We start from the raw sequence: 12,823 nt of genomic DNA, 5'->3' as shown, positions 1-12,823 counted from the left end.
TCTGTGTGCAAGATTCTGTCTGCATGGCTCCTGTGGACAGTATCACCTGAGTGGAATCATTACTGTAGGCAGATGGAGGGAGAGATGTCTTGATCTTATAAGGCTTGCCAGTGAACTTCCTATGGGCCAGAAAGCATCTAGGTACCCTTCCAATGGCAGGAGCAGGCTAGAACGACGCTAGGAAAGTGGACCATGCCCATTCTGCTTTCACCTGCACCTGCCCACCTCATTCCCACCCAGTGATCATGCTGGGCCATTATTCCAGAGGCCCTGCATGAGGCTGTGGGCTTTAGATGGCTTTAGCTGTTCTGTTTCAGACCTGTCATCTGTAGCCTCCTCTACTTTGACCTCCTTGCCTGAGTCCTTTGATGGGAGCCCCTAGGTAGCTGTGACCCAATGATGTGTGACTAGGGGTGTATGTACAGTCCACTGGTGTGACCCAATGATGTGTGACTAGGGATGTATGTACAGTCACATGATAAAAATGCTACAAATTCAGGACAACACAGGTACTTCCTGACTCGGCAGAAAGAGGTCTGTGTGGTTTGTATGTGTGGCATGTATATGTGTATGTATGTGGTATGTGTGGCATGTATGTGGTATGTATGTTGTGTATGTATGTGGTCTTGGTATGAATGTATTGCATATACATGTGGGGTGTGTGGTATGTATATATTGTGTATGTGTGTGGTGAGTGTGGTATGTATGTATTTGTGTGTGTGTGTGGTATGAACCAGGTAGAAGGATGAAGGAACAAAGACATCTTAGAGAAAGCCCCATGTGCATAATGAAAGCAATAAAATGCCTGGTTCATCAGGGACTTACACACAGCCATTAAGTTTCAAAGCAACTGAGGTAAGAAGAGCAAGACGCTAGAGGGCCAGTAACATCATCGAGGACGCAGCTGTATTGCAGCGGGGTCACTGCGTGCGTCTATAAGACCAGAGACCCCAAGCAGGGGACACTTTTGAAGCTTTTACCTGTAGACGTCTGGGGCCCACGTTCTGACCTCTCAATTTAGAGGGCAGATTCACTTGTAGGAATAGAGTCAGAAGTAACACCAGGATCTTAGCTTGATATGGGGAGAAAAGCATTTTTTTAAATAAATTGATTTTTATTTCATATGCATTCATGTCTTGCTTGCATGTATGTCTGTGTGAAGGTGTCAGATCATGTGAAACTGGAATTACAGGTAGCTATGAGCGGCCACGTGGTTGCTGGGACCTCTGGAAGAGCAGCCAGTGCTCTTAACCTCTGAGCCATCTCTCCAGCCCCCGGGGGGGGGGGGGAAGCATTTAGTGTGGAAAACCCATGTCAGAAGTGTTGAAGGGCACATAGGAAGACCAGCAGTCTTGTCTCCACACATCCCTCAATTGTCCGTTCTTCCTAGAGAGCTGACGACGGACAAGAGGCAGCAGTCATCCAGTGACAGCTTCAAGACATGCATTCACTGTCACCACCACCCATCACCAGGGACCATCTGTGGGCAAAGTGTAGTCTGGTTGCTTTTTACAAGTATTTAATGCACATGAGTGTGTTGCCTACATGTATGTCTGTACACCACAGTGTGTACCTACCTGGTACAAGCAGAGGCCAGAAGACTGGTCAGATCCCCTAGGACAGGACAAGTTAGACAGGAGTAAGGTACTGTGTGGGTGCTGGAAATTGAACCTGGGTTCTCTGCAAAAGCAGCAAGTGCTTTTACCAAGAGCCATCTCTCTCTCTCTCTCTCTCTCTCTCTCTCTCTCTCTCTCTCTGTCTCTCCAGCCTCTGCCCTCTGCCCCCCCTTTTCTTTCTTTCTTTTTTTGGCTTTTGGAGATAGGGTCTTTCTGTCTAGCCCGGCTCCTGGAACTCATACTGTAAAACAGGTTGGCCTCAAACTCAGAGATCCCTTGCCTCTGCCTCCAGAGTCCTGAGATTAAAGATATGCACCACCAAGCCCAGCTCTTTTTTTTTTTTTTTTTTGAGAGAGAGAGAGAGAGAGTTTTCTGTGTAGCAGTCCTGGCTGTCCTAGAGTTATGTAGACCAGGCTAACCTCAAACTCACTGAGATCCACCTGCCTCTGCCTCCTGATTGCTGGGATTAAAGGTGAGTGGCGCCACCGCCACCTGGCTCCTTTCCTTTTTTAAAAGAGAGGGTCTCATGTAGTATACCCTGGCCTTGAATTCACTATGCAAACAAGGCTGGCCTTTAACTCATTATCTGCCTGCCTCTACCTCCCAAATGCAAGGGCAAAGCAAAGCCTAAGCCCAGCTCACCAGCCACAGGTATGCACCACCATACTTGGTTAGTAGTAAACCTTCTGAAACTGCTTGTCTTGGGACAGACAAATGAACTTTGCCACCTCAGGGAGATCCTAGATCTGATTCCTTTGAAGTCAGGACAAATATAGGCCCTTCTTCAAGAGACAGGAAATAGGATCAAACACTGGTTCCTAACACATCTTTCCTCTGTCCCAACTTACTCTCCCTCACCTGCTACCATTACCCTGTCTGACTCTCAGGCAGACACCATGGGAGAGCATACAAAGCTGGGCACCAAGCCTACCTAACTCGGTGGAGTAGCAGTTTCCTCCGAGATCTAAACATGCCATCCTGGAAGAGGCTCCTTAAACAGGAAGGTAAACAACTCAAAATAGCTTCAGGAAGTACCTGAAACTGACCAGATTCAGTAGGCCCCTCCCTGCTGGAGTCAGCAATAAAAACTAAGAGTCCTTCCCTGATGGAGGGAAGCTGAGCGCAAACATTTTGGACTATACCAGAAGCCTGGAAAAAGTAGAAACCTGCACTCTCCAACCTTTTTTTTTTTTTTTTTTTTTTTTTTTTTTTTTTTGGTTTTTCAAGACAGGGTTTCTCTGTGTAGCTTTGGAGCCTATCCTGGCACTCGCTCTGGAGACCAGGCTGGCCTGGAACTCACAGAGATCTGCCTGCCTCTGCCTCCCGAGTGCTGGGATTAAAGGTGTGCACCACCAACGCCCGTCATCTCCAACCTTTTGAGCTGCCTGCAAGGTGTGCAATGAGCTCCAGGTTCCCAGATTTTGTGAGTTGTCACCTGTGCTGGGGTGGGCTTTGGTGGTGCAGCTGTCTTTGAGTCATTTCTGCTCCTGTGGTAACCCCTCACCCATATTCCTCTAAGTAACCCCAATAAAACTCACTGGTTCTCCAAGTTGGCCTTCGGTGGTATCTGTACTTTGATCTGTCCCTGGCTCCCTATCGGGACGATAGATGTGATGTGTCTCCCAGGAAACATTTTGTCACACAACAACCTCACCCACTCTGACACATTTGTCAAGGTTCCAGTGATCCAGATAACCCATCAGGCAAATGCTGCATGGGTGAATCTCCTCCCTTCTCACAGCCTTTTCCCCAATCCAGGCATCATATTTGAGGAATCACAATTTTATAAAGGGGAAATGTTTATTTTCAGAGAGCCCGAATTCCCAAGTACAAAGTCTGAATTCCTTCCTCCACCTGATGGCCTAGGCCTGAGCTTGCAGCCCTAGTTTAGGCCTAGAGGAGAGACATTCTCAGCGGGTGGGCGGTCACTTGTACTGAGGGGAGAGGGGGGGTACAAGAGGAGCAGCACAGACACTCAGCATCTTGTCAATATCCACTTGGGTTGTCTTATCCACCTCAGCTTTGAGGCTGCCACTCATCCTCAGACTAGACAACCCCCCAGGCTGCTCTCCAACCTCCTGTCCTAGAGGAGGAAGAGTGTGCGTGAGTGGTGCTAGTGTATTTGGGCAGGGCATAGCAAGGCCTAAGCCCAGCTCACCTGTCACTGGCAGCAAGGCCTGCAACTGCAGCTGTTCCACACCCGCCTCCTCAGGAGCCAGGGCCAACTCCGACTCAGGCTCCACCTCTGGCTCTCTGTCCCCGTCCCCTGCCTGATTCAGCTCAGGGTTGCAATAGTTGATATATTGGTACAGTGGCCGCAGGCGCTGGGCTTTTCCTGCAAGAACCGGAGGCAGGGCAAAGGCTGGAGCATCAGGTGGTGCCATGTCAGACCCAGAAGACAAAAAAAGGTACCCCCAGAGATTGCCACTCACGCTCCAGCCCCAACGTCTCCGTAGGTGTGGATGTGCCAGCTAAAGCTGGGGGCACAGGAGCCCCTACACTCTTGCGTTTCTTGGCTTTTTTGTGCTGTTTAGCAGACAGTGAGGACTCACTGTGACTGCCCTCTGGCTCCTCCTTCTGCAGCAGCAGCCCTGGTGGCAGCTCAGCTTCAGCCCTAGGATGGGCATGGTAGCTTGGCCCTGGGAGGGCTGGGGTGCCCAAGCCTGGAACAAGAGGCCTGAAAGAGGTGCACTTCAGTCTTTGGCTCCTGTGTCTTGAGCCTAGGGCCTAGCCCAGCCTGCCCACCAACCCCAGGACTAGTCAGCTGCCCTTTCCTGGTCAATGAAGCTCCAAGCCCAATAGAGACCTGCTACTCATGGTAACACTGTCTCTTATAAGACCTGAAAGCCCCAAATCTTTTTTTTTTTTTTTCTTCCTCTTAGACTCCTTTTCTAGAGAAACAGAAGTTTCTAGTTGGGAGTTGGGGCAGTTGCAGAAGACAAAGATATCTGCCTAGAAGGAATCAGGATTTAGGAAGCTCGGGGTGTAAGATCCCCACCCCCTTCAGCCCTGCAACTCCTTCCCTCTGAAAACCCCCTCACTTGATAGGCTTTCTCTTGGGTCCATGACTGGGCCTCACGATGGATGATGTAGGCTTGGGTCCTCTCTCCTCTCCTGCTTCCACCCCTGGATTGAGCCCTTCCTCTCCCCGGTTTATTCCTTCCTCCTGGAGCTCTGGCTCGAAGCTGTGTCCTACTGAATACTTGTCTTCACTTGGGGTTCTGCAGGTCTCATGTGCGGGCACCAGACACTTTTCTCCTGGTCCTGGTCCTGGACACTGGAAGATACGCAGAGTAGCCAATGGCCAGGCAAAGTATTGTAGGGACCAGTCATTCAAAGTCCAGTATTGGCCACAAAATATGACATGAAGGCTACCAGCTCAGGCCCCTCTACTTGCAGGACTCGACCAGGCAGTTAGGGGGTTGGGTCACCTACAGTCCCCCTCTCCTGCCCTACCGCTTCTACCTCCCTAGCTTCGAAAATGCCTGAGTCACCTCAGTGATCTCTGCAAGCTGGGCTAATCCTACTGTCGCCCCATTCTGGGCATCTGGCTGCCTCTGGGCCCCTGCTGAGGCCATGGCTGTGCGGAATCAGTGCATCCCTTGACGGTTGCTAGGAGAAGACGGCGGGTTCAGAGGAGGTTGGACTGGTGTACTCAGTCTTGGTAGGGTAGACCCGCTGGGAGGTGAGACCTGCGACTTAAAAATAGTTCCTAACCTGGAACTACAAACCCCAGAAGGCTTTTCGCCGAAGTTATTGACCCCTGACCTCAGGAAGTCATTTGTTGCCAAGCAACAGCAACTCCTACTAGCTTGCAACAGTTGGCGGTAAAACTGCTCCAGTGAGAGCCCCCTCTGGGGTGTTGCGGGGGAGGGGTCGCGAACACCTCAGGGCAGTCGGCCAGGATCCCGGTAGCAGGATGGTGGCGCAGACTGAGCCTAGGGACTGGGCGAGAGACGAGGGTGGGGGTCGGGAATGGGGGCTACTGCGGGGCTGCAGGGCTCGGGTGGCGGATGGAAGCACCCAACAGGGATTGGGGGCCGAAGTTGCGCAGCGCAGCAGGCTTCGTTGCACGGTTGCAGGGCTGCGATAGGATCATGTGCGAAGGCCCATCCAGCATCTCTGGACCCATTCCCCCAGACCCTACGCTCTGCCCGGACTACTACCGGCGGCCGGCCTCGGGTGAGTTGCGGGGTCCCACGGCGTGGCGAGTAGCTCGCGCCGCCACTGAGCACGGCTTTCCACCGCGTCTTGCTCTTCAGCCCAAGGGCGCCTGGAAGGAAACGCACTGAAGCTGGACCTGCTGACTTCAGGTCGCGACATGGACTTCAGCCCTTCTCGTGGCCCCCGCATCAGGCCTGGAGCCCGAGAGATACTAGAGCGTGGCCAGCGAGGCGTGGGAGACGTGCTGCTGCAACTGGAGGGCATATCCCTTGGTTCAGGGGTATCTCCTAAGAGTAAGTCCTTGCCAGAAGTGGTATCGAGGCATTCGGCGGTCAAAAGCAGAAATTAAAACAGGATGCTTCTTAATTGCCTTGAGCCCAGGTAATTAATGTACTTTTGTGGGTCTTAGTTTCCCTAGCACAAAAAGAGGCCGAAATGCACTACTTCCTAACAGGATCAGAGTTCCGTTCTTATGTAGGTAATCCTAGCTTCAAGCATTCACACCTCGATGGAACGTTGTTTACTTAGCCTGCTTTTGTGCCAAGCCCTATAGGTGTTGGGAAAACAGACTTTAAAAGTATGAGTGGAACAGTTGGAGGCAATAAACAAGACAGGACAAGGTAATGGTATCACTATCAAAATGTAGAAGATACCAGAAGGAACACTGTGGAAGGAGAGATTAAGATGATAATAGTGCTGTGTGTATGGAGTCTAGCTTACATAAAGAGGTCTTGGTTGTATTTAAATGTTGTGTGTGTGATGTTGGATATTGAAACCCAGGGCCTCTTGTATTCTAGGCATCTACCAGATTGTCTGGGAGAAATTTCTGCAAAGGATACAGTGTGAGCCTGTGTGGTCTAAGTCCCATGGCCATTTGTAGAGTTGTCCCTAGCAACAGTTTTTCCCCAGGGAAGGATCCAAAAGACCATGAGAAGGAAAACCTGAAGCGGATCAGAGAGATTCAGAGGCGCTTCCAAGATCAAGAACGAAGCCGGGAGCAGGGCCAGCCTAAGCCCCTGAAGGCACTGTGGCGCTCACCCAAGTATGACAATGTCGAGTCCCGAGTCAAGGCCAGGATGAAGGTATCTGTTCCTCGTAGCCAGACATATTGTCCCTATTGGCCAACAGACAACTATACCCTGATCTAACTTAAAGGGTATGTGTAGGGGGATCATAAAGGCTAAGACATCTGGGGTGGACCTTCTCTGAGCTGCTGATGACATCAGGACAAGTAAGAATTAGGTTAGGTGGACACATGGGGAAGGGCCTAGGCCTGGCCCAGGATGATGTGGTAGACTTTGGGGAGCCCCTTTTGAAGGCCTTACCCTGCCTGGGGAGTGGAGGGGGGATGGCTAGGGGCAGGTGGGATGTTGGGGGGAGGAGAGGGAGAGGGAGAAGGGATTGACATCTGAAGCAAGCTTGTTCCTAATTTGAACTAATAAAAAAAAAAAAAAAAAAATTAGGCTAGGGGAAGAGATGAGACCATAGAGATGAAACCTCACAGGTAGAAAGAAGTCCTGGGGTCAAGGCAATGGGGATAATAGTTATAATTCAATATGTAGACAATTAGAGCTGAAAGCTATCTTGACACATATCTGAAAGAAGTACCTAAGCTACTTGTCAACATCATTTATTTGTAGTGTTGCAGATTGAATGCAGGGTCTCTTGCACCTTAGGCATACAGTGTACCACTCACTAAGTTATGCGCCCAGCCTTCCTACTAATTCATTCTCAGTTTCTCTGTCTCTGTCTAGCCCAGGCTGTCCTCAAACTCTGTGTACATGACTAGAGTTGACTCCTAACTCTCCTTTTCCACCTACCAAGTACTGAAATTAAAGATGTATAGTACCAGCCGGGCGTTGGTGGCTCATGCCTTTAATCCCAGCACTTGGGAGGCAGAGGCAGGCGAATCTCTGTGAGTTTGAGGCCAGCCTGGTCTCCAGAGCAAGTGCCGGGATAGGCTCCAAAGCTACACAGAGAAACCCTGCCTTGAAAAAACAAACAAAACAAAACAAAACAAAAGATGTATATTACCATACCACTTTCTCTCTTTTTCTCTTAGTTAATTGATTTTTGAAAAAAAAAAATTATGGGGCTGGAGAGATGGCTCAGGGGTTAAGATTGCTGGCTGCTCTTGCAGAAAACTTGGGTTCAATTCCCACCATCATATCAGCTCACAACTATCTATGAGGGTTCCAGGGGATCTGGCACCCTCACACCAATGCACATAAAATAAAATTAAATGAATTAGTTTAATTTTTTTTTTTTATGTGTATGGGTATTTTGCCTGCAAGTCTATGTGTCACAGGGGCCAGAAGGTGGCATCAGATCTCCTGCAACTTTTGTTCTAGACTACTGTGAACTGTCATGTGATACTGGATACTAGTCCCCTGGAAGAGCATCCAGTGCTCTTAACTGCTGAGCCATCTCTCCAGCTCCCCCAACCCTACTACTTTCTTTTGAAACAGGGTCTCAATATGTAGCTTGGTCTAGCCCCAAAGTCATCATGTAGGAACAGGCTGGCCTCGAACTCACTAAGATCTGCCACCAATGCCCAGCTAGCCTTGAACTTTTAATATTCCTCCTGCCTTAACCTCTCAAATGTCGAGGTTATAGGTTTGGACCACCACTTCCAGCTCACTCCTTTCTGAGGCTGTAGCTTGCTGCTTAGCCTCAGGCTGTCCTTGAATTCTCTGTATAACCTAGACTGGCCTCAAATTTTTGCCCCTTCTACTGAAGCCTCCTGAGTCCTGGGACTATAAACATGTACCACCATTCCTTGAAACGTTTCTGAGGACAGAGAGGAAGATTAGTTACCATTTCTCTATTCAGGAACCCAGAAAGACACAGAGGACTGAGAGAAAAGACAAGGTCACATGAGATTGTATTTAGACTGAAGCATGTGTGGGACTGCCAGGGGGTAGGACTGTGTCCAGGAAGCAGATGGATACATAGCTCTAGATCTCATCAGTAAGACCAGAGTGTCATTGACAATTAAATTGAGGACAGTGGGTCTAAGGAAGCAGCCCTTGGTTTTGAGGACTTGGGGGCAACCCTCATTAACTTTGGGGTGCTAGATCCAGAAAGCATGGTTAAAAGGAGAAAAGAAGCTTGGTGGTGGTGGCCTTGTGCCTTTAATCCCAGCAGGGAAGCAGAGGCAGTTAGATCTTTTTAAATTCAAGACAGAGCAACTTCCAGGACAGCCAGGGCTATACAGAGAAACCCTGTCCTGAAAACCCAAAAGTAAATAAATAGAATGAATGAGTGAAAATGGAGGAAAGGATGGTAGACAAATGAGGATGAATGTATATAGCAAAGTAGTTTGTTTTCTTTTTGTTGGTTGGTTGGTTTTTCGAGATGGGGTTTCTCTGTGGCTTTGGAGGTTGTCCTGGAACTAGCTCTTGTAGACCAGGCTGGTCTCGAACTCAGAGATCTGCCTGCCTCTGCCTCCCGAGTGCTGGGATTAAAGGTATGCGCCACCACTGCCCGGCTGGTAGTTAGTGTTCTTAAAGCTTTAAGAGACAAGCATATTTGAATGTTGTTGAGAGATCTTCCTTCAAGGAGGAGGCCCATAGGGATGATCACAGAAAGGTACTTAGAGGCTAAGGAGGGACAGAAAGGACCCTGTCTTCAGACTTCCTGATTCCTCTGCTCTGCCCCACCTTCCAGGAGCCTGGCCCTGCCTCTGTAACAGAGCCTTCCCACTTCCTGCGGGCACACTCCCGCTGTGGCCCTGGGCTCCCACCATCCCGTGTCTCCAGTCCTCAGCTCACCCTGCCAGGTCCCAAAGCTAAGGTGAGAGGTTCTGTGGGGACTAGAAAGGCTATTAGCTGGCCTTTCTTGGGAGTGGGGTACAGAGAACCAACACAGTGCTCCAGGGTCCCCACCATGCTTGCCATGTCCCTTGCAGGGACCAGGCCTGGATGTGGATTTCATTAGTCACAATGCCCGAGCTGCCAAGAGAGCCCCCCGGCGCCATTCACGTTCACTGCAGGTCCTTGCACAGGTTCTGGAACAACAGCGACAAGCCCAGGAGCACTACAATGCCACACAGAAAGGCCATGTGCCCCGTTAGTAGGTTACATGGGCCTGCAAGTATGGTTATGGACCTTTGTGGGGGGTGGGAAACTGTCTGTCTTGGTGTCATCAACCCTGGGCCTGTGCATTTATAGCTTGTTGGAGCGCAGGGATCTGTGGCGGAGGGAAGCTGAAGCTCGCCAGCATAACCAGCCAGATCCTGCCATGCCCCCTGGCCACACACTCATGCCTGAGAATCAGCGGCTAGAGACACTGAACAATCTGCTCCAGAGTGAGTACTTGGGCAAGGGTGGCTGAAAGGGAGCCCAAGGGGCACCATGCACCCCTACCCAGCATTCACTGTTTTCCATGCTCCCTTGTAGGTCAGAGTCAGCTGCTGCGTGAATTAGTTCTGCTACCTGCTGGGGCAGACTCTCTAAGAGCCCAGGGCCACCGTGCTGAACTGGACCAGAAGTTGGTGCAAATAGAAGAGGCTATCAAGATCTTTTCCCGACCCAAAGTCTTTGTGAAGATGGATACCTAAGCCCTGTCTTTGTGGGTAGAATGATAGGGAGATCCACAGTGAGGATTGCTACATGGCTACAAAGTGCAGACTCAAGCCCTGTCACAGTTCCAAAGACAGGAACATTGGGGTGGGCAGTCTCTCTAAAGCACTTCCTAGTCATCAGTAGCTGTAGAAGGACCACCCAGCCTTCCAACTCCTATGTCAAAATTAAACCTTTTGTACACAACAGCTGTTTCCATAGGATCTTTCTTAGAAATGCCAAGTTCAGTGGCTTCCTGCTGCATACTTAGAGGAAGGTCTCTCAAGTGCTGGTATTATCCCTCCTGCCTCATGTCCACAGAGGCCTGACTCACAGGGTCAGGGAAGAGGTTAGGGCTGGGACACAGAACAACCATATCTACATTTGTAGAAAATCTTTAATGTTCTCTATTGAGAGGGCTCTGTGAACAAGCTTATCTTCCCTCCCCAACTGGAAAGTCTATGCCACGTTCCAGCAGCCTAAAGGGTCAAGGGCTGCATCTTTGACTGTTAGAGGCTGAATCCACTAACATCACCTCGTATGTCATTCCCCCAGTCAGAGTTGGCTTGCTCTTGGCTATCCAAGGAGGGCAGAGAGCTGCCAGCACCAGGAAGTAGGCAGCCAGGTTGCAGGTCCCAGCACATGGGTCCCTGAGACAGCCCATTAGAACAAGGAGGGTGGCGGTTTTCAATGACCACGTCACTGCTGTCATCGTCACTGTCAGGGTCAGTAGGCCCAGGCACTACAGAGGAAGGCCCTGTCAGACGCCCAGATGCCCCTCGTACCACATTATTACGCTGGTTGGCAGGCTTGACAGTGACAATGAGGTTATGGCTGTTGGCAACCATCATGTCTGTCACTTGGTCCAAGGTCTTCCCAGCCACCTCAATGCCATTGACCTCGAGGATCTCATCACTCACTGCCAGCAGCCCTGTGCTCTCAGCCAGGCCCCCACGTACCAGGCGGGAGATGAAGATACCTGGAACCCGCTCCAGGCCCTGGGGAGCCACCCGAACACTCATGCCATCTCGAATGTAGAAGCCTAGGGGACGGTCTGAGCCATGTTTGTGGAGCCTCACACGTCGATGGGTCTCAGGTAGTAGGTCCACATCTATGACTGAAGACACCTGTCGGAAATCTTGGGGCAGGCTGATTAACAAGGGTGGTCGGGTGCGCAGAGGTGCCGCTGGTCGAAGCAGGAGCCCTTTCTTGCGTCTCTGCAGAGAGTTGGAGGCAAAAGCCAGACCACCGGAGTCACCTTCTACTGCAGAAGAGGGGGGTACGAGGATTAGAGACAGGGACATTGACAATTGTTTCCTACCACTTGGAGGTCAGACCAAGGGCAGAGACTGCAGAGGTGAAGCCTGGGAACCCTGGATATGGACTAACCCTAGTAGACCTGCCCTGTCACTCTACCCCAAGGAAGCTGCCCACTGTACCCCATCCTCACCCCGCTTCTGCACCAATAGGCGCAATGGCGGGGGCCCGCTGGCCAGGGCCCGGTGCAAACTGTCATCGTTGGTGAGGGGCAGCAAGTCGCCGTGAGCATCCGTATAGCCAAGCAGCACATCCAGGCCAGATATCTGGTGTACCACACACAGCAACCGCGAGAACTCCTGGAAGCCTCTCACCGAAGCGCGGGGCAGCGCAAAACGTCGGAACTCGGCGTCAAACTGGAGGCGGGAGGGGAAGGGGAGAGGAGTGTCAGGACAGCCCAAGCCCCTTTCTCACGACAGGTCTGAGGCTGTCAAGTGAGGGAAAGGGCTGCTGCAACGGCTGCAGCCTTAAGCTTAAACCTCAGTTCCAGTACAAGCGACACTGTCCAAGGTCTTTTCCTACATACCCAGGCCACAGAGGGACTCTGGAGATCCGTAATGGGAAGGAGGATGCGATGAGGGGAGGCAGGCAGAAAAGCAGAATAGGAGGTGGAGGAAGGAAGACAGAAAGGGGTGATGGAGATCAAGAAGCCAGTAAAAGGAGAGAAAGGAAATTGGGAGCGTCTAGCGCAGTGGCCAGAGCCGAGGCCGGAGGAGCCCTTACTTTGCTTTTCACCTCGACGATGCTATCGGGACTGCGCGCCGGAGTCCTCTGCGGCCTGGCCATTGCGGGACCAGGCGGGCCGGGGACAGTGCCCCAAGGCTGCCCGCCGAGGCGCAGGTGCACAGCCCGGCCCGCTGGCCCGAGCCGCCCCGCCCCTGGCGGTAGCACTCGCCCCGCCCTCCCACCCGAATCATTACGTCAAGGGGGACGCGACACAGAGAAACGCGGAGTCTACGTTTCCTAGGAAACGGAGACGGAGGTAGCGAGGGCTTCCTCTGCTCTTACGTCATTACGCTGTGGTTCGAGCGTCCCTACGAGGACTCGAACCAATCCGGGAGCAGGAGGAGGGAAATAACATAAGTTGTCTGTAGTGTCATTTCCACTGGCCTTACAAGACCACTCATTTTGCAGAGGAGACTAAGTCAACATGTTGGGAAACCT

General features: G+C 51.2%; 3 protein-coding genes across 7 annotated transcripts; 1 reads left to right on the top strand and 2 right to left on the bottom strand.

Annotated features, from left to right (window-relative positions):
* Window positions 1-3,397: 3,397 nt before the first annotated feature.
* CUNH16orf86 (chromosome unknown C16orf86 homolog) lies at window positions 3,398-5,367 on the bottom strand. 2 transcript variants are annotated; one of them, XM_035442644.1, is made up of 5 exons: window positions 5,111-5,366; window positions 4,658-4,893; window positions 4,049-4,293; window positions 3,775-3,951; window positions 3,398-3,699 (listed from the first exon to the last, which is right to left on the bottom strand). In XM_035442644.1, exons 1-5 carry the CDS (start codon window positions 5,192-5,194, stop codon window positions 3,542-3,544), a joined length of 900 nt encoding a protein of 299 aa, XP_035298535.1. In that variant the 5' UTR covers window positions 5,195-5,366; the 3' UTR covers window positions 3,398-3,541. The 2 variants fall into 2 exon arrangements, with proteins under 2 accessions (XP_035298535.1, XP_027261653.1); XM_027405852.2 differs by having other exon boundaries at window positions 3,398-3,951; window positions 5,111-5,367.
* Window positions 5,368-5,392: 25 nt separating this feature from the next.
* Window positions 5,393-10,549, top strand: Enkd1 (enkurin domain containing 1). Of its 3 annotated transcripts, none has more exons than XM_027405848.2 (8): window positions 5,393-5,457; window positions 5,699-5,798; window positions 5,879-6,073; window positions 6,690-6,862; window positions 9,450-9,575; window positions 9,691-9,850; window positions 9,953-10,089; window positions 10,181-10,323. In XM_027405848.2, exons 2-7 carry the CDS (start codon window positions 5,714-5,716, stop codon window positions 10,063-10,065), a joined length of 852 nt encoding a protein of 283 aa, XP_027261649.1. In that variant the 5' UTR covers window positions 5,393-5,457; window positions 5,699-5,713; the 3' UTR covers window positions 10,066-10,089; window positions 10,181-10,323. The 3 variants fall into 3 exon arrangements, with proteins under 3 accessions (XP_027261649.1, XP_027261648.1, XP_027261646.1); XM_027405847.1 differs by having other exon boundaries at window positions 5,394-5,457; window positions 5,930-6,073; window positions 9,691-9,854; window positions 10,181-10,549; XM_027405845.2 differs by having other exon boundaries at window positions 5,394-5,457; window positions 9,691-9,854; window positions 10,181-10,549.
* Window positions 10,550-10,721: 172 nt separating this feature from the next.
* On the bottom strand, window positions 10,722-12,544 carry Pard6a (par-6 family cell polarity regulator alpha). 2 transcript variants are annotated; one of them, XM_027405851.2, is made up of 3 exons: window positions 12,383-12,544; window positions 11,793-12,015; window positions 10,722-11,603 (listed from the first exon to the last, which is right to left on the bottom strand). In XM_027405851.2, the coding sequence occupies exons 1-3, from the start codon at window positions 12,443-12,445 to the stop codon at window positions 10,852-10,854; spliced, it is 1,038 nt and encodes a 345-aa protein (XP_027261652.1). In that variant the 5' UTR covers window positions 12,446-12,544; the 3' UTR covers window positions 10,722-10,851. The 2 variants fall into 2 exon arrangements, with proteins under 2 accessions (XP_027261652.1, XP_027261651.1); XM_027405850.2 differs by having other exon boundaries at window positions 10,722-11,606; window positions 12,383-12,543.
* Between the last annotated feature and the right edge of the window lie 279 nt (window positions 12,545-12,823).

Source organism: Cricetulus griseus, chromosome 3 (assembly GCF_003668045.3).
Source record: "Cricetulus griseus strain 17A/GY chromosome 3, alternate assembly CriGri-PICRH-1.0, whole genome shotgun sequence".
Classification (NCBI taxonomy): Eukaryota; Metazoa; Chordata; class Mammalia; order Rodentia; family Cricetidae; genus Cricetulus; species Cricetulus griseus.
This window is presented reverse-complemented; position numbering and strand designations above follow the sequence as displayed.